General features: G+C 57.9%; 5 protein-coding genes across 5 annotated transcripts; all 5 read left to right on the forward strand.

The window, feature by feature from the left end:
* On the forward strand, positions 1–2,796 carry LDBPK_364890 (hypothetical protein, conserved; the record flags this gene model as incomplete). Its single annotated transcript, XM_003865555.1, has 1 exon — positions 1–2,796. The coding sequence occupies one exon, from the start codon at positions 1–3 to the stop codon at positions 2,794–2,796; it is 2,796 nt and encodes a 931-aa protein (XP_003865603.1).
* Positions 2,797–3,965: 1,169 nt separating this feature from the next.
* LDBPK_364900 (hypothetical protein, conserved) lies at positions 3,966–4,352 on the forward strand (the record flags this gene model as incomplete). The annotated part of the gene is made up of 1 exon (XM_003865556.1): positions 3,966–4,352. One exon carries the CDS (start codon positions 3,966–3,968, stop codon positions 4,350–4,352), a length of 387 nt encoding a protein of 128 aa, XP_003865604.1.
* An 813-nt stretch (positions 4,353–5,165) lies between these two features.
* LDBPK_364910 (cytochrome b5 1, putative) lies at positions 5,166–5,405 on the forward strand (the record flags this gene model as incomplete). The annotated part of the gene is made up of 1 exon (XM_003865557.1): positions 5,166–5,405. The coding sequence occupies one exon, from the start codon at positions 5,166–5,168 to the stop codon at positions 5,403–5,405; it is 240 nt and encodes a 79-aa protein (XP_003865605.1).
* A 3,706-nt stretch (positions 5,406–9,111) lies between these two features.
* On the forward strand, positions 9,112–14,598 carry LDBPK_364920 (hypothetical protein, conserved; the record flags this gene model as incomplete). Its single annotated transcript, XM_003865558.1, has 1 exon — positions 9,112–14,598. The coding sequence occupies one exon, from the start codon at positions 9,112–9,114 to the stop codon at positions 14,596–14,598; it is 5,487 nt and encodes a 1,828-aa protein (XP_003865606.1).
* A 1,770-nt stretch (positions 14,599–16,368) lies between these two features.
* On the forward strand, positions 16,369–19,347 carry LDBPK_364930 (hypothetical protein, conserved; the record flags this gene model as incomplete). Its single annotated transcript, XM_003865559.1, has 1 exon — positions 16,369–19,347. One exon carries the CDS (start codon positions 16,369–16,371, stop codon positions 19,345–19,347), a length of 2,979 nt encoding a protein of 992 aa, XP_003865607.1.
* Between the last annotated feature and the right edge of the window lie 412 nt (positions 19,348–19,759).

The raw sequence follows: 19,759 nt of genomic DNA on the forward strand, positions 1-19,759 counted from the left end.
ATGTCTTCACTTGACACGCGAGACGCAGTGAAGCACTATGAGCTGCGTCACAACGTCTTGTTGCAGAGTATACTGCCCGGGGGTCTCCTCTCGTCTCTGGAACTGAAGGAGCGTTGTGAGGCTCTTTTGGTGCCGCGGCAGGTCTCGCTCGAGGTGCTGCACATTGCCCCGTACTTTCTAGCCACTGCACAGCGTCCATCCACCGAGTCGAGCGCCAAGGCCGCACCACCGCTGTCGGCGCTCTTTGGTGAGGAAGACGACGCGGCAGAGAGGGGCGGATCTCCCCAACAGGGTAATGACGCCGCGAATGATGGGGGGCGGGCCGGCGGCGTGACGTTTCCGCCAGAAAACATCGACGCTTTCAGGGCTGTCCTCACCCGGTTTCTCGAGTATCACCTCCTGCACTTCGACGGCTTTGGAAACTCCGAGTTCACCAACCTTAGCGGCCAGCGCGGCTCCTTCGCCGAAGATCTGGACCATGTGAAACGGTTCGGCCACTTTGGCCAGGTCGCCGTCCTCGCTGATGCAGATGCGCTTCGACCAAGGGGTAGCGGCGCTAGCGCTGACGGTACCTCCGCAGCCGCGGGCAATCTTCCATGCCATCCCTCGTCTCTGCAAATCTTCATAATCGACAAGCCTTTGATGGACTCTGAAGAAGTGCGCCTCGTCAGGGAGGCGCTGCACAAGCTCACAGTGTCCGCGGTTTCCAAAATCGAGGCGAAGATGTGCACGCCAAGGCTCACGACCAGCCTGGTAGACATACCGTTTTTAATGGGAGACCAGGACGCTGGACACTTGACAGCGCACATGAAGCAATCGTCGGAACAGTACGCTCTATCGGCACCCTCAGCAGCCCGCGTGGCGGCGGCGAACGCAATAGACGCAACGGATACGAACTCCTGTGACGGGTCCCTTACCGAAACGGTTGTGATTGAGGACTTTGAAGATGAGCCGCCGGAGGATCCTGACCTGGAGGCCTACGTGGCCAAGTACACGCACATTAGCGAGCGGCAGCGTCAGCGCAGCGAATCGACTCTCTCGGCGAGGGAAATGTTGAACAGTGGCGGCAATGCCAACGCTCAAGATGAGGTGAGTCGCGCACCGTGTTTGTCCCACTCGCTCCCCTCTGCCCACGGACACCAAGACGTTGCTGTGGCCGGTGCTGGCTGCCCTCCGAATGCGTCTAGAGCGGCAGGTACAAAGACTGCTGCTGCCGCCAAGACTAGCATGCACGCCAATGTTCTGTGCCACGAGTACAGCCGCGAGTGCATCAAGGACTACCGCCGTGTAGTGGCCGCCGACAACGAGATCTTCTACAGCGAGTTTGAGCGGCTCATGTCACTACGGTGCGCGGGTTCGCTGGCGAGGGTGATGAGCGAGTACGTGTCGAAAAATCAGCACTTGCAGCAGCCAATTCGGAGTAGTGCCGTGTACAATAAGTTCGTGGAGAGGTGCCACGCACTGTTGCGCAGGACCCCGCGTCTCTCTGCGGACAGGGAGCGGCTGACGATAATGCAGGAGGGCGTCGAACGGTACGTCACGTCGCGCCTCTACCACCAAATCTTCAACGTTTCTGAGGACGAGCGGCGCAAAAACGAGCGAATGCAGCAGAAGCTCCTACGGCTGGAGAACATGGCGCCAGCGGATTTGGATGCGCTGCCAGAAGTGGAGCTGCACCACGTGTGGGGCCAGGCGATGTTTGAGCTGGATGGCATGGACTTCTTCAAGTCCCCGCGAGAGAAGCTGCGGTGTGGAATGCGGTCATGCGAGCTGCTGAGCCTCGCGGTCGGTGACATTCTTCGACAGCGGCGCGAAGCCAAGCGCGCAGAGAATGCTGCCAAAACCGCCGCCTCCGGGAACGCCGGTGGTGTTCCGCTAGCGTTCGGTGCCGACGAGTTTTTGCCTTGCTTTCTCTTGCTGGTGCTCCGCGCTCGTCCGCTGAGCTTTGTGCAGAACGTGCTCTACATTGAAAAGTTCCGCTGTCCCGCACTCATGTCCACTGAGGAGTCGTACTGCCTTGCGACACTGCAGTCGTCCTTGCTATTCTGGGAGAACTTCGGTGAGGACGGGCAGATGGATGCGGCCTGTACCACAGCCTCCCCGCCTGGTAGCGCTGAAGCGACGTCGCACAACGGGGGTTCAGCGAGCATCCGCGCGCTCACCAAGGCGCCCCCGTCACTTTCGGGGATAATGCAGCAACAGCAGCCACCGCCACAGATGACGGAGAAAGATCTGCTGCCTTCTGTGCGACAGGCGTCCTCTACTGGTCGCCAGCAGGCCGGGCTGACAAACATCAGTCAGCCAGGCAGCGAAGCAGCAGCAGTCTCAGAGGGGAGATCGATGGAAGAGGAGGCGCCAACCGTCCTGGATGTGCTGTTTGGCTGGGCGAACCGGAACTTGGCCCCCCTCGCCAGTGAGATTGGCCTCGGTGGAAAAGCCGGTGGCTCGGATGGAGACGGATCAGCACGTCAAAGTGACAGCCTCGGTACTAAGCCGGCTTCCATCACTGGCCCAGGTGCGGTTGGACGCCTCTCCCCACCGCGGGGCACCGTCGCGGCGCCCACCTCCGGCAGCGAAAGGGCCGATGAAGTAAAAGATACAAGTTGTGCTGCTGATGTTTTCCACGCCGCCTTGGCACCAGCGTTATCACCGCCCCACCTTGCTTCCAATATGTCCCCGCGCGCCCGTGTGCGGCAGCTTCTGGTGACGCAGAATAAGACATTTGAACAGCTCACGTTGGCAGAGCTGCAGATGATTGTGGAAGAGGCTCGTCAACTCCTACTTGAGGGTAAATAGGCGAGCGTTTGCCTGTCACACATTGGGAGACCTTTTTGTTTGGTTTTGTTATTTGGCGGTGGCGGGCAGAGAGAAAGAGAGCAGGAAAAGGATGAGTATATACCGGAGCAAATGTGGAGGCGTGAGGCGGCCTTGCCGTTGCTCTGTCCTCTGCGGCTCCGTGCCTTTCGCGTGATTCTCTTCTTTGCTGCCTTGGTCAGTGGACGATAGAAACGGAGCTCGTTAATTGTTTTTTTTTTCCTTGCACTTTCCCGTCACCTTCTGGGATTGTTTCGCTTTTTTTTTTCGCCTGTGTCCCGACCGCGAGGGTGCCTTTCTCGGGGTGTTTTCGCTTGCGCGCATGTGTGGTGGTTTTTTTTTTCAGCTCGCCTGTGTTCGGCAGTGCCTCGCGAACGACGACCTTTGCTATCGCTAGTGCCCTCCACTTCCTCGTACCCCCGTGGTGAGGCTCTCACATGTGTCTTCTCTGTTTTGGTAGCGCTTCCGATGTGGACTTTTTTTTTGTTGCCCCTTTTTCGTTGGTTCATCTTCTGTGCTCTTCGCCGCGTTTTGCCTGTTTCTCTTCTGTACCTCACTGGGTGTGCGTTCTTGGTCTCCCCGTCACCGTTTGCTGCTGAAGAAGTGTCTTTTCTATGAGCCCCTGTGCACCTGCGATCGGTGAAAACACTTGTTTCTTCTTTTTGTGTGCGTCTCAGGGGCTGCCCTTCGCGCCACACTCCGTAGCATACTCTCCCCCTTTGTATCCGCGTAGGCTGGTGCAGCGAGCCACGCGCTGTGAAAAGAAAAAGGCATCGATCACCATTCTTCGCCTTTTTTGTGTGGCAAAGCGGTTTCGGCAGCATACCCCCCCCCCTCCTCCCCCAGAAGAGCAGAACGATGAACATGCTTATGTGTGTTGCTCCTCCTCCATGATCGCTCGTCGCCCGGGACGGTGGTTTCATTCGTCGCTTCCTCTTCCACTCCCCCTTCTGTTTGCTCTTTTCCAAGCACGCACGCACACAGGCACACACACAGAGGGCCGAACATAGTGCCCTTCGCACGTCATCCTACTCTACTCGCCTGTCGTAGTAACGGTGCAGTGGCGCGTCTCAAACATACTCCGCGAGAAAGGGGAAAGCCGATTCGCTCGTTTTTTTTTGGCTTCCAACGAAGAAGCCTCTCCTCCTCGCATGCTGAAGCCCAGTCGTCTTGTCGGTCTGTCAGCAAGCATCCTTGGCACCCACCTACACATGTCCGCAGAGCAGCACACTGAGGCACAGGTGTCGGAGCTGGAGAAGCGCGCAACAAGCGCTGAGAAGCAGCTTCAGGCGCTGAGGGTGAAGCTGGAAGACGGCGCCGGCGCTGCTGCCAGCGGCGCCAAACTGGAGGCCCGTCTGCGTGAGCTGCTGAAACTCATGTGCGAGGACCGTGATGAATGCGAGATGATACGCGCTCAACGTGACGAGCTCATGGAGGAGAACGCCCGCCTGCGGGCGCAGGTGATGAAGGGTGAGTACCGCATCAAGCACCTCCTGCGTACTATTGAGGAGATCGAACAGGCTGGTGCGCCTCAGTGAGACGCAGAGCACACAGATACACGCAGGGATGGAAAAAGGAAACGTGAAGGCGCTCGATAACTCGCAGTGACTTTGATTCTTTTCGTTGTTTGCTTCTTCGTGGTGCCGCAAGGGCAGGAGTCGTCCTATGCCATCTAGGCACAGGGCGCATCTGGCCAGCTAAAATTGATGAGGCTTCTTGCGCCCATTAGGGCTGCGTGAGCACGTCCAGGTGCCCCTCCCTCTCCCCCTCCAAAAAAAAAGGGAAAGCGAACACATGTACTCGACATAAAAGCAATACTGAAACACAAGAGCACGTGCGTCCATGTTCGCCCAGTGCGTCTAGTCAGGCATTCACGTGTGTGCGCCACAAAACAAAGGGGAAAGCTAAGGCATTTTTGTTCTCTTCACACAGTCGATTTTTCTGACGCTTGCCTTTCATGGGAGCGGTTCAGCTGCGTTGCTGTTCCCTAGTCGACACACACTCTCACCTGCGTGATGCGGCACTCGCCATCTCCATTCTTCCCTTTCTTTTCGTATCTCCTTCGACTCTCTCCTCGGCAGCAATCAGGCTTCTCGGAAAGCGTTCCTCCGTCCGACGTCGGGTAGTTGGTCCCGACACCTCGGCTATCTTTTCCTCGCCGACCCTTCTCTGCTCTCCCACGTCTCGGGCGCTGGCCTGCTGTTGTTCTGTTGCTGTACGAGTTGCATAGCATCAAGCAAAGTCTAAGAGTAACGCCCCTTTTACATCTGTTCTACAGACGGATAAAGTATATATATATATATAGCTGGCAACCCCGCCTAAAAGCTTGTTCGCCCCATTGGCGTGCAGCCATGAAGGAGTACACACGTGAGGAAGTAGCGATGCATTGCACTTCGCAGGACTACTGGGTCATCGTGGACAGGCATGTCTATCACTTGGATGCCGAGTTTGTTACGACACTGCACCCTGGTGGGCTGATTATTTTGGAGTCGGCCGGCAAGGACGGGTCGGTGATGTTTCACGAGCACCACAATTTGGAACGGGTGAGGCCCATTCTGGAGGAGTACTGCATTGGTAAACTCAAGAAGTAACGCAGCTGCGTTTTTGAGCACGGCGAACGCTCGCGGTGTCGCGATGGTAGGTTTGCCTGGCGGATGAGCGAGAGCGGATGTGAGCGCTTGGATGTCTGTGTTGGCAAGAGCGTCTACACTCCCTCTGCAGTGGAGGGAGGCTGGGCATGTTTCCCAAAAGAGTTTGTTCCTTGCTGTCTTGCGTATTTATTCTCTTCTCCCGCCCTGTCAGTGCTCGTTCGCCTGCTCTTGTACTGCTCTTGCGGTGTCTTGGACAGCGCGAAGGCGGGGCGTTTCGCGGCAAAAAGAAAGAGACGACGACTCACGTCCGGTTGGCTGGTGGGGCCGCTCTTCGAAGAGACTTTATTTCTTTACCATTCACACGTGGCGTCCCCTAAACGAGGGGTACGCGCACTTGCTGCTCTGTGAATCGGTGTCGACCTACTGCCCGAGCAATTCATGAAAAGGAGCCGCACGCGCGCGCTCTGTCGTGTCTTGGACCACTCCCCCCACGCCCTTTTTACACATCCATCGACAGTCCAGCATGTACACGCGCACACGTCATTTTCTTCTCATTCCTTGGCTGCACCGCCCTTTTTCCTCTCCTGCCACGCCGACAACTGCTCGCTTGCTCGCACGCGCATACACATCGGCACCCAAACTCACGCATATATGGACACATGTTGGCGCGCACGCCATATTGCACATCCTTCAGAGTGCAGTTCTTTTTGTCTTGTTTTTATCTGCACGCCATTGTTTGTGTGTGCGTGCGCGAAGTCTCGTTCACACCATCCATTTTCTCCCCTACACACACACACACACACACAGGCGCACGCGCGCTCCCGCACACGCGGCGTTCCGTTTGTAGTCCTCCCTGATCGAGAGGGTACAAGAGACGGCAAATAGACGAGATCGCAGATCCGAACGTCCTCGAGGAGACGCGCGATCGACTTAGTTGTGGTGCTTGTGCAAGAGGTGGCTTAGCGCGTTTCACTGTGTTCACACAGGAAGGAGTGCACTCGCCGCCGCGATTCGCACACAGAGCTGTGTGCGTTCGCGTGCGTTCAACTCGTTAACGTGCGTGCTTACGCTGCGGCTCTGTATGCTGCAAAGCCGTCCCACGGATCCCTCTCATTGTATAGATATACATAGCGAGGTGAACGGTCTCCTTGGAGAGTGGACGCTTACGTCCGCCGATCGGCGTCTGCCCCTTGCGACCTCGTCTGCTTTCACACCTCCTCTCCTTCTTCCTCTTCCACAGCCATTCAGTGAGCCTTCGTTAGCCTCCCAAAGAGTTTCCGTCTCATGTCTCATCAAGGGTTTTCTTTAACGTTTTATCTTCGCCTCGTTTTCACAGACGTTCAGATCGAACGCGAAAAAAAAAACGACGATATCAGGCTCAACCGCCGAACTGCGTGCATTGATAAACCCTGCGGTGCTCTTCCCTTTTCATTGCGGATTCCTGCTTTTACGCACAACTTCTCAGCTCCCTTCGGTGTCTCTTCCCCCCCCTCCCGAGTGCATTAGAATCAGGGGCCAGTTTTCTAGCCACTTCCCTTTTTTTTTACATCTTCACTCGGGGAGACGGGGGAGGTCGGAAGGAAGGGTCGACTATCACTCCCGTGAGGACAGAACACAAACCATTGCACAGTAACTTTCTGCCACCTTGAGTCACACGGGCGGGGGGTGCAGGCGGCACGATCGCGCACACCCTGCTTATGTGATTGGCCGGCTATTCCTATGCTGCTGCTGACAAGGCCTCTTCTCTTCTATGTAGTGTTCTCCTCTCGTTTCCTGCCCTTTTTTTTCTTGCACTGGCGAAGGAACGGAAGTACTCATACATCTTTACTTCCTCCCCATTCCGACTCGCGTGAGTCTGTGTGTGTTCGTCTGTGTGTTTTGGGCTCTGCATCGGCGATATATATATATATACACACACACACATAGTTATTTATTTACATTTGCGAGGCGACGGCGTACGGCTCAGGAAAGGGGTGCAGTAGGAGGTGCGTTTTCTCTTTTCCCTCTTCTCATTCTCTCCTCCTGAGTGAGTGAGTGAGTGCTTGTTTCTGTGTGTGCTCGTGTGGCAGAGTATACACACACGAACGCACGCACACACAGAAAAAAAAAGAAACCAAGCATATAGGGGCGTAACGTCGACGCAAGACAACGAGGGATCCGAGGAAACAGACGAAGACACAAGGCCGCATCTACATAAGTAATTCCCCCCTCACCCCCCGAAAAAAAATTGAAAGTTCACAGCGCGTGTTTACGGCTGTGCAGTTGTGTTGGTGTTTACGTGGGTGCGTGCTGTGGTAGCAGAACGTTCTCCTACAGTTTGCTCACAAACCGCGCAGCTCCTGCCCGCCTTGCCCTCTTCCTCCTCTCCTGACCCCTCAGTCACGTGGCCCCCGCTCTCTAGGCTGTTTCTCCTTTTTTTTCGTGACGAGACGTAGATCACGCGGGGGTTTTCCTCTTCAGCTCTTTGTGTGTGTGTGCGTGTCTGTGTTTGTGCCCGCCACGCATCCTCCGATCGCGTCTGTGGCGCTCTTCTCTCTGCGTTTATGTCTGCAGCGCTTTCATAGAGGACACTTTTACTTCTTTGTTTGTGCCTCTCTCTGTTTTTCTTTTTTGTTTCTGTGCTTTCCTTGGCGTGGCGCCCGCCTTTCACCCGGCACTTTTCGTTTTGTTTTTCTGCTTTATTGTGGTTTGCCGCTCCTCTTTCTCTGTGTCGCTCTTCCCATCTTCTGCCACCTTTTTCCCCGCCTCCGCCGACACTCTCCTCCTCCTCCCCCTCCTTCCGGTCTCCTCGTGTGCCTTTTGTGGGAGCACCCGTGCTGTTAGTTTTCTGTTTTGTTTTAACCTTTTCTGTGCCTCTTTTTTATTTGAAACGGAATCTCCTCAGTCGTGTGGAGTTGCGTTGGCTCACGAAAACTATATGTTGGCTGTCTTCGTTTTTTTTTTGTATTTTCGTGCCCTCATGTGTGTGCTCTCTTTGCGTTTTTTTTTTTTTCATTTTGCTTTACTTCCTTCTTCCTCTTCGTTGTTGTTGCCCGTGTGGGGGTTCGTTTATTTCACTCCCTGCCCGTTTACGCTTCGTCCCTGCTTTTCCGACCGCCCTCTCTCGTCCCTTTTTCGGTGTCGTCGCGCTGTGCTAGATCTCTCTCTCTCTTCTTTTTTCTTGTTACTGTTACGTGTTCCCTCCCACCTCACGTTTGCCATCGATTGAGTTGCCATCCGGTGCTGTGTCTTCTGTTTTGCTCCTGCGGTGTGCACTCCTCCGAAAAGCCCTTCTACCGTAGACGTGGAAAGCTAACTGTCGGACGTGCCAGCTAGCTGCTCTTTAGGACTTCGACAACTTCATCACGTCACACTTGGTTTCTCGTCTTTCGTGCCCGTCGGCACCCTAACGTTATCCCACAGATTGCGCATCTCGGGATCCTGGCAGTGCGTGTGCGTGGCATAAGCGCTGGTGGTGAGGTGACTAGCTAAAGACAGAATAAAGGACGTGGCGAAGCAACCTCGTGCGCACTGGCAAGCCCACAGCACGGGAAAGACGCAGGTAGACGGTATTGTGAAGGTAAAGAGCAAGTTTTCACAGCGCAGACGTGCGGCGGTGTTGGTTTGCTTAGGAATTTGCGTGTGCGTGTGCTTTCTTTGCTGTGGGTGGTGTCGCCGTGTTTTTTGTTATTGCTCACGATTGTAAGTCGGACCAGAAAGTCGAAGTATGCGGAGTGAGACGATCATGAGGCGCGCGCACCGTCATGCCAGCGGGCATGGAATGGGCGGCGTCATGAGCAGCACCAGCGCGACAGTCGTCCCGGCAGCAGAGTTAGCGGACGCAGAGGCAGAAAAACTGTCGAGCGCGGATCGTAGTGGCGGCAACGGCACGAGCAACTGCAACGATGCGGCGAAGCAGGCGACGGTGCTGGAGCGTTTGTGGAGACCAGTGGAGTGCGTCCTAATGGACATCTGCTACGCGATTGATGATCGGTTCATTATTCCACAGAACATCACTGCTGTGCCGGCGCTCATAGAAGAAGAGTTCACTCACCGGCAGGGGTTTTTTATGCTTCTGGGACACTTTATCTCGATCTCAACTCTCATGGTGTTTGCCGCCTACTCCCGCCGCCTGAGCAACCTGGTGAGTGGGGCGTCGCCAGTGATGGGTGAGATTCTGTTTTGCGTGTCGCACCTCTCTCAAGTGACTCAAGAGCAGCTAGGCTGGAGTCTGTTCTGCACTGGCTTCCTGTCACCCAGCACTTTTGAGTGGGCAACGACGGAAAGCGGCATCAGTGGCGGTGTGGCGATATTGGGCGGGGCAGGCAGCCCAGGCTCCAAGCGGCAGATGCTCGGAGCCAATGGCGGTGGCGGATTTGGCGCCAGCGGCGCGTCAGCCGGTGGGTCGCAGGGCTCGACTGGCATGGGCGGTGGTAGTGCCGGGGGCATCGCGGGCTGTCCGTACACAGGTGGGAACCTGGTGCGGTACTTGTTGGGGCGCAAGGCTAACAGCATGATTCGCCAAGAATCGTTGCGATCGTACCTGTACTCTAGCTTTTACTCGCCGTCGGCATTCTTGGCGGAGCAGACGGTGTGGTTTGTCCTGTTGGCGGCGACAATGGATCTGGTCTCCATGCAGCGGCTAGCCGTGGCAGCCTTCTTCGCAAACGTTGTGGGATGGCTGCCAGTGTACTCTGTCAAGTCGTTGGCCGGGCTGGGGGTGGCTCTGGTGGTGGTGTTCATGTATTGGATTCCGTCGTCGGAGGTGGATGACGCCGTTCTCTCCGTCACATTTTTGCAGCGCCCCATGCACCGCTTGCTCTCTGCCTACTGCGCCTCCCTCTGCATCACTCTCTTGTTTGCCGAGACGCTCCTGCTGGAAGACGTGCGACGGGTGATCGTTCATGCTGTCTTTACGCTGCCGCAGCGGCTGCTGCGCGTCGGCGGACATCACCCGGTCGTTGCAAAGATCGTGCATGGGTGCGCGTGGCTGCGGTGCGAGTATTTTTATTTCGTCGACTTTTACTTTTTCTTGGGGATGATGTGTTGGCTGTCACTCGTCTTAATGGAGACGGCGGCGGGCATCTCGGTTTTCGGCACTGCGGCGTTGTTAACTGCGGTTCCGTGGCTGGTCGGCAGCGGGTGGAGGGAGACGCCGATGCAGGCGCTCAAGGACACGGTTATTTATGTTGGTTTCTACGTGGTAGTGGCGATTCTGCTCGCCCACGTCGTGCCGTGGAGCGGGTTAGCATTCTTGTCTAATGCCCTGCAGTCAGGTGCAGTGTTGTTTCTCATGGCGGCGCGCTGCGAGTGCAAGCAGCCGGGCGGGAGCGCGTACGTGCTGCTGTGGGTGGCGATGATGTGCGTTTACCTCTACCTGAAGGCTGGGGCGATGCGCGGGACGACGGGCTCATCGACGTGGAGCCTGTACGACTCAAACCCTCGCGCCAACTTTGCGAAGGCGGCGTACGCTGTGTGGTGCGGCGGGCCGGAGACGGAAGAGGGGGCGCTCAGCCTGCTTCGCAGTGCGTGCATCACTTTCTGGCAACTTCTCTCCAAAGGTTTGAGCGAAGAGGGCATTCAAGTGCTGCACTTCAACGTAGTCGTTCTCGGCTCGATGCTGCTGTTTTCCACTACAGTGCGCGCCGTGGTCGTGGAGGGCGTACGCTTCTCGAGCCCTGGACCAGCGGTATCAACCTCAGCGGAGGCCACAGCCACACCCGCCGCGGCACTGGCAGCTTCCTCCGTGTCGCTTTTGCCGACGAGCACAACCGCTGCTTCGGCGAAAGGCGATCACAACGGTGGCGCTGCCCAAACCTTGGCAGGGCGTCAGTGCTGCTTCCGTAGCGTATTAAACGGCTCCCACTGTAGTGCGCCCACGTCCTCGTCATGTGCGAAAAGCAGAGCCGCGGCACATGCTGTCGGTGCAAAGGCTTCGTCGTCGTCGACTGCCAGCATCATGAGGCGCTCATGGCAAGCGCCAACTCATGCTGCAGCCGCTGCGATTGACGCGTGCGGCAGAGGCAAGTGCAGTGATGGTGTTGCAGCACCAGAGGAGGGCGGATCGGAGGAGAGTGTGGCAGAGGCACTTGTAGAGATGGAAAAGGTGATCGAGGAGGCAAAGGAGGCCACCAGAGAAGTGTGGTCTGTTGCACAAGGAGTAGACGAGCAACCAGCCTGGCCAGCGCCTCCGGCCGCCACAGGTGTGTCGCCTGTCGAGGATGAGGAAGCGCCGGCGGTGCTAGAGGAAGAGACGGAGATGCCAGCGGCGCCGCTAACTTCGACGTCGAGTCCAAGTATGTCGAAGCGCGAGGACAATCAGAAGGAGCAGCGGCCACAGCTGTCCACCGCGTCGTTGACCCAGAACCCGGCATCGGTAGACTCGGTGGACGAGGCTGTGAGGGAGGAAAATGAGAAGACGCCTCCTCAGCCGATCAGTGGTCTCGACAGCAAGAAAACGGAGGTGGCGTCAACCGTGTTTCCGAGAGACGAGAGCGACCTCATCCAGCATGCGTCGCGGAGCGCATCCCTTGAGGAGATTGTCAACTGCACCGCCACATCTTTCACCTCAACAATGTGCCGCTCCGACATGAGCTCAGCCATACTATCCAGCTTTCGCCACGAGCAAGCCGCATCGCTCACGAGCCGCAGCTCGACAGCCGCGGAGACACCGCTGGAAACTCGTCGCGAACGGCAGGAGCGGGAACGCGAAAAGGATCGACGATACGAGCGAGAGCGCGTCAAGACACCGGCATCCACGGCCTCCTGTGCCTCGGCTTTGCCGTTTCCGGCGACAAAGGCGCAGCGAGAGGAAGCTCAGACGCCGCCGCAGCAGCGGACATCCAAGTCGTCAGGGGGGCAGAAGACGTCTACAGACACCGAAACACCGACCGCTGCGTCCTCGGCGCCCGCTCTTCCACTGCCGCGCTCCCATACGGAGAGCCTAAAAAAGGCCGCGGAGACTCCGATGAGTCCCCTGGTGACCAGCCGCCAGACGGCTGTGACAGAGAGTAAGGAGTTGGTGCGGTCGAAGAACTCAGGAGCGGACGCTAGGACAACAGCAGCTTCTGCCGCGAAAGCAGCACGCTTAACAGAATCGACGGCGTTGGCCGGTGCTGCCTCGGCTGCTGCGGGGGTCGGGGTGGGGGCCAAGAAGGACAAGGGCAAGGCGGCCAGAGACAATGGCGAGGGCAAGAAGGCCGACGGCAAGGTGAAGATGGCCGCGGACAAGAGCAGCACGAACAGCAAAGCTGTGACTGAGCCATCTCCAGGGGACGCGAAAGCGGTGGAGTCGGCTGCCGCTAGCGGGCCCGTTACGTTCCCGCTTCCGAAGCCGCGCCACGAGCACAAGTCAGCGGGCGAGGCTGTCGCCACCGCAACCGCGAAGGCGCCGGCCGCCGCAGCCAAAGGTGCAGCTGGAGACGCGGCGAGTGGTGAAAAGCGAGGCAGCCACAAAGCCGCCCCATTCTCCATGCCGGAAAAGGCGGGCGCGGCAGCTGCAAAGAAGGCCGCCGCCGCTGCCGCAGCACCACCCCAGATCTCGGCCTCGGCACCAGCACCCACGGCGTCGTCGTCATCGTCTGTCGCGACGGCACCGGCGGTGCTGCCATTGCCGTTACCGCGCTCAGTACAGGCAGCTGAAACTGACAGTGCGGCAGGGGCTGCTCAGACATCACCGGCAAGCGGCGAGCAACCCCATGAGGTGCCGTTACAGCAGGCCTTGCGCGACTTGCGGTGGGCAAGCGCAGCTTCACACGTGACACCAGCTGCTGGTACGGATGGGTCTGGCCAGGTGTCGGCGAGTGGGCCGAAGCATGACGTCAAGAGTAAACCCTCCGCCGCGGCGGCTGCCGATGATGCAGAAGAGTCCGACGTCAGCTACGACCTGGTCCGTGCACTCAACTTCCTCAGACTAAAAATAAACTACGCAGCCGGTGTGGACGATGGTGACGACGATGACGGAAGCAGCTCGACGGTGTCGAATGCGGACTGCCGGCACAACCCTACGTCCTTTCTTCACTCGGACTCACCAGAGCACTCGACAACGACACCGAAGCGCTCGCTGTCGAATGCGCCCGAGGTGAAGTTGGACGTATCTGCAGCAGCTGACTTGGGAGTCGATGCGAACGTGTCTCGCACGGTGCCTCAGCGGACTGACGAGGCTGGTGCTGCGCACGAGTCATTCGCGCTGGCGCAACCGTCAAAGAACGAGTCACTGATGAGCACCCCGCAGCGCGTCTCCCAGGCGATTCAATCAGTGTCCGAGTGGACGGCCAAGAGCAGAAGCGGCTTCGGCGACTGCCGAACGGACTCCTTCGCCTCTACAAATCACAACAGCGCTAACTCTAGCGGCAACTGCGCTCTACACGACCGCAGGTCTCCTGTCTTTCACGTCTTCTCCACTCACCCGAACGCGGCAGTTGCTGCGACGGCAGCCGAGAGCTCCTTGTCCCCGCACCCGCGGCCGGTGCACATGGACGTGGCGTCGCACGGCAGCGAACTGCTGCCTTCTGAGATGGTGGAGAGCGGCATGGAATTGTCGGCAGCTACGCGGTACATGGACTTTAACGCTGCCTGCTCCTCGCTGGGGCACTACCAGGTGCCGCAGATCGTTGCGCCGCCTTCGCCGCCGTTGGAGTCGCGGCAGTCGTCCTCCTCGCACATGCCATTCAGTGTTTCTACCTTCAACCACAGCGGATCACAGATGTCGTCGATGTCGAGCATCGGGCGATCCAACTCCGACACTGCAGGCGATCGGAGCTCGGTGCTCCCTCGCATGCGAGGCGCGCCAAATGGCCGGGTGTCGGTGATTGAGCAGATGGCAACGCAAAAGACGCAACAGAGCGTTTCTGTTGCTGACACGATGCAGCAGATGCAGTTTGGTGCGTCGAGCATGCAGCAGGCGATGATGGTGATGATGCGCGCCCCGGATGGACAGATGGCCTTGTACCCGATGGTGTACAACCAGCCGGTGTACATGGCGGACGCGAACGGGGTGATGCAGCCCGCGCAGAGTGTCCAGATGACTTCTCATCCGCCGCCACAGCAGCAGCAGATCGTATACGCTGCTGCCGCACCGTCGCCGGGGCAGGCGGTAGAGGTTGCCTACCACATCGCACCTGACGGCTCGTACATGATGACAGCGATTCCTCAGATGCCGCAGCAGATGATGGGCCAGTATCAGCAGCAGCAAGAGCCATATCAGCGGTTTTGACGTGAATAGCTGAAGCCGGAAGGTCAAGTCGAGCGTGCCCTCTGCGCATGCACGCGAGCGTACGATGTTTTCACGTTGTAGAGCACGAGTGGGCGTTTCGTGGCGTCTGAGAGTTATTATTCTCCATACTAACGTGCATGTGTGTGTGTGTGTGTGTGCGTCTGAAAGTTCTTGTCTGGAATCGATAGCGACCACGCGCAAACTTGCTTTTTCTTTTTTTCGTAGGGGACGGTCTCGGCGTCGACTTCCAACACTCCTGAACTCAGCACAGGACAAACACGGAGGGCTGCTATTTCCGCTCTCCCTCCCACCACCCCATTCTCCATTGCCAAAAGAGGCGTATAGCAGCGCTCTACCCGTCGCTTACAGTAACTTCAATGCAGTGGAGTACTGCCGGGGCACAAGGGAGAAAACGCCGCGTTAAAGGTATACATTTTTGTTTTCTGCATGCTTGAGTCTACAGGGTTTTTTTTCTTCGCGCGTATGCGCCGAGAGCACACCTGGCGGCGGCGAACGTGAAACCACAGAGGAAGCACAGAAATCTGGAGAAAGGTGCGAGTGGGTGGATCGCCTCTGAGGTGTTCCCTGTTGTGCGTCGCTGATCATTCCGTCTCCTGTTTCAACTAGGGGACAGTACAAGCAACCTGCACACCTACTCCAAAGGATTAACAAGAAAAGTTTAACACCGCCATATCTTACTTTGCCATCCCCTCACCGCGACTACTCTCGTTGCGTGTCGCCTTGAGCTTTCTTGTTCCCCCACCTTAGCATCGCCAGCAACGAACGTACGGCACAAATTTCCTGGGTGGAACTTCTCCAGACATTGCATCTGAATATTTTCATGCTGCAGGTTGGTGCACCGTGTCGAACTTGACGGTGCCCGTGCGGCGCCAACCTGTTAACAACGCCAGAAATACGAAAAAAAAAAAAAAACAGAAACTAAGAGAGACTCGTCTCGGACACGAGCGACAGAGGCGCCGTATTTGATCTCATCTGCGCGTGAAAAGGACGCACCACAATGTCTGTCGCTATCTCACACATACACAGCTCCTCTGTTCACGCTTAGGGAGGGAGCGGAAAGGCTAACACGGCTGACAGCTGCGGTGCAGGAGCACTTCTCTCCTGCAGGAACGTTGAGGCTTTCGCGCACTTTGTGTTTTTTCTCTATTCCGTTCGTTGTGACCCCCTCGCACTTCCCTCCCTCCTCCACACACACACACACACACACACTCCGCACTTGCATCCGCTATGCATTCAGTGAGCACAGTCCTGCAGCCCTGCACGTTGGAGAGCGCGGGCATAGCGCCACCCCCCCCCCGTCTCCAAAACGTTGTCGTGATCTACTCTTCTTCCTCTTGGGCGTTTTGGTTCTGTAGGTGTGCGCCATACACCCTCTTGTCCGACGGTCGCCTCTGTCCCGTTTCTGGTTTGTCCGTGCACCAGAGAGGCTAGAGAGAGGAGTGTGTGGGTCTGCATGTAAAGGTATACATGCATGCATGTGCTTGTGTGCGTGCATCTGCATATCTCACCCTGTTTCACGTGGACTCCATTAACCGGCGTGACGACCTCCCGCTCTTCCTTCACACAGACACACATGTACATCCAGACCGTCACACAGCACCTTTCTGTCCTTCCCGGGTATCTTCATTTGCTCTTCCCCTTCCCCTTTCTCTCTCTATGCGCGCTGGCCGATGATACGTTGCGGTGCGGAACCTTTCACGCCCACTCCTTCCTTCCTCGCTTTCTGCCTCTCTCCCTCAAGGCACCGCGATGAACATCCACATATCCGGGAATCTGAGCAAACCGACCGTGATCTTTATCGCCGGATGGCCAGACACCTGTGATGTCTTCCGTGACAACGTCATGGCTACTTTGGCCACGGACTACCGTATTGTTGGAGTGACCTTGCCCGGATTCGACGACGAGCATCCGTTTCTGGAAGAGCTGCGCAAGCGAGGCGACGCAGAAGGGCTGAATCAGCTGGGGAAACTGCGGGGCGGGGGCAACGGGGTATCAACCGCGTGCACGGCAACTGGGTCCACGTGGATGAGCACGCTTTCGCCGATGCGATTCCTCACCTCCGCCGGCGCTGCCCCGCAACCAAACGACAGCAGCAGCCGCGGTGGCGGGGCATGCGCGAGAACACCGCTGCAGGCATTCGGCCTTCCCTGTCGCTGCGCCGCATTAGAGCCTTTCCGCACCTCGTGGAAGGGCCACAGCTTCCAGGATCTCGTGACGCTGCTCGAAATCGCGGTGGACACAGCCATGGAAACGTGTAACTACTGCCCAACTGTGAGGTCGCCCATCTCTGCGGAGGCGCAGGCGAGCGCGAGACGCAGCGGCGGCGGCGAAAGCGAGGCATCAGAGCCCACCACCGATGCGTTCGCGGCTCACCAGTTGCCACCCACATACACTCGGCCAGTGCTAATCGCGCACGACTGGGGGTGCTTGTTGGCCTACGAGCTACTCCTTGCCCGGCCAAGGCTCTTCTCTCGCATCGTCGCCCTCGATGTCGGCGCGTACTGTTTTGAAAGCGACGCCGCTCACGTTGAACGCATGTGCGCTTTGGTATCCGGGCAAGGCAAGGGCACGCCAGCCGACATGGCCCGCAGCCCTTTTGCAGCAGCAGAGGCGCAAGCCGCGGTAAACAAGGAAAAGGCTGCGAATTCATCCGCTTCTGGGCGGGAGGTGGACGCTATCGCTCAGACTACTACAGCCACCTGCGATCCAAACTTGGCTCAGCGAGGACGAATAGTGCCGGCAGCTGGCGCCGCCCCGACCCTCACGCTGCTTCGAAGACAGAGTACCTCGCCCCTGGACGCTGCGCCGGCCCTGTCGACGCTGCCGCAGATGCGCAGCGGTCCTTCCACTCCAGGGACAAAGCGCTCTCTCGCTTTGCAGTACGCCATCCGCCGGCGCAGGGGCGCCGCTCTACCGCAGCGTGCTGAGGCGCGCAAAAGGCTTTTCATTGTCCTCTACCAGTTTTTTTTGATCGCATGTGAGCTGTTTGTGCCCCATCGCCTGGCGCGCTGGCTGGTGGGGTGGTTTGCGAGCGTCTCCGGGCGACCCTCCTACTCGTACGACCCACAGATGGTGGTTACGCCGACGATGGAGCTGCTGAACCACACTCTCAACGCACAGTTCTTTGCGCGACACCCCCTCGCTGTGGAAAACCGGGGCGCTCTGCAGCTGCCCATGCTACTGCAGACGGAGGAGACCAAAGCCTCTCCATCATCTTCAGCAGCAGCAGTAGCTACTGTGGAAGGGGGCTACTGCAAGAGCAAGGGACCTGCGCAGGCAACGGCCGCCGGTTGGAAGATCATGCTCATCCCGTATCTGGAGAAGATGTCCGTGACAGCCTTCCGAGGCAGCGCAACGTCTGGCAATCAGGGTCAGCTGCAGTCGAATGGCCGACCCCTGTCCAAACGTGGGGTCTGCGAGGCTTTTGAAGGAAACTGCGGCACGATTCGCAAGTCCACGCATTCTGGGCGGGCACAGCGGCACAGGCTCTACGGCGACTCGTCGACAGACAGCTGCGCAAGCGTTGATGGGATGGGCGACAATTTGGAGGGTGACGGTGTTGCTGGCCGAAGCGGTACCACGTTTGACAAGAAGAACCCGACAGACGACGCGCACGTCGTCTTCTCATCGTACGCGAAGGGGGCTGACATGGTGTTCGATGAGTGGAAGTCGCTCGCCGCCGGCACGCGCGGCACCGTCGATGAGGGCCCAAGCGGTCTCGGCAGCAGCGGCGAACTTGACCCGTACACCTCTGTCAACGGCATCGCTGCACCCGTGTGGGTCACCGAGGATCCGCTCACTCTCACAGGCGCGCAGAGCTTCATGGAGACGAACAGGGCAACAGGGGTGGGCAGCAAGGACGTCAGTTTCTTGATGGCTGCCGACGGCACCTTTGCGGGCGACGGCAGTCGCGCTGACACTTTCGGCGTCTCTTCTAGCACTGGTGCAAGACAAATGCACGTGGCAAAGCGGCGCCTCTTCTACCAGGCCGTCGTCTTTCCACCGTTGAATAGCGTCGCCACCGGGTCGTCGTCGACGTCGTTTTACGGCGACCTCGACGATGGCGACTCAGATCGCAGCTCTGTCGGGCCACGCTCGACAGTGCTGAGCCGACTACGCAAGTCGAACCGCACCTCTCCGCTGCGTCCTGCTGTGCCGGTGCACGCGTCGCCCTGGCACTCGTGGATCTACCTCCGATTCTGGTTGGGGACGTTCGTGCTGCGCCTCGTAGCGCTGGTGTCGTGGCTCCTTGGTGAAAAGCCGTCCATGCAACCGTCATCTGTGCCGGGCGAAGGCATGGCAGCCTCGAGTGCCACCGGCGCTCCGAGCAGGGCGTCATCGAATGTCATGACCACAGCGATGACTACAATATATCGTCGACTGCCTGCTACGCCCTCACTCGCTGCAGATGTTTCTACTCTGCCGGGGAATGGCGACGTCGTGCTGCAGCCAAAGAGCCACGCGCCGCTAGTCACACAGCGCTACTTTGTGCCGCTGCCGATTCCTATTCTCTTTATGTACGGCGGCGAGAAGCGCGTCATGTTTCACGCCGACCACTGGTGCTCGTACATACGTCAGTATCAGCGGCCGCGTGACGGGATTTCCGATGTGGTTGAGGTACAGGGTGGCGGGCACTGGTTCTTCGCTGAGAAGAAGTATCAAAAGAAAGTGGCAGATCGCATCGCCGAATTCCTCGCGGCAGAGCCAACGACGCCGTATGAAGTCTGACGCGACGTGCATGGGCGTTGCAGCGCGTCTGGGAAGACTCCGCCACGAGCTCACGGTCCGATCGCTTTCTTGAGTACGGGTGAGGAGTTCATTGCTTTTCGACTGCGCTTCTGCTAAGCACCGACTGCGGCACTTGTCTTTCTGCACTCATCTATCTTATGCATGACGCCGCGCCATTACCTGCGTTTCCGCGTGCGTTTACTTCCGTCTTTTCGCACACGAACGCGCTCTCACGTGCGCGTCGTCTTCGCCAGCACAACGCCCTCTGTGAACTTTGCCTCCTAGAGGTTGTGCTTCTACGCATCTCTACGTGGGCACGCTGCGTGTCAAATGTGCGTCACGGCCTTAATTCTTTTTCTTTTTTTTTCTTTTCGTTTCTTTGGTGCTCCTGCCCGCCCTGATGACGCCGGCC

Source organism: Leishmania donovani, chromosome 36, assembly GCF_000227135.1.
Source record: "Leishmania donovani BPK282A1 complete genome, chromosome 36".
NCBI lineage: Eukaryota > Euglenozoa > Kinetoplastea > Trypanosomatida > Trypanosomatidae > Leishmania > Leishmania donovani.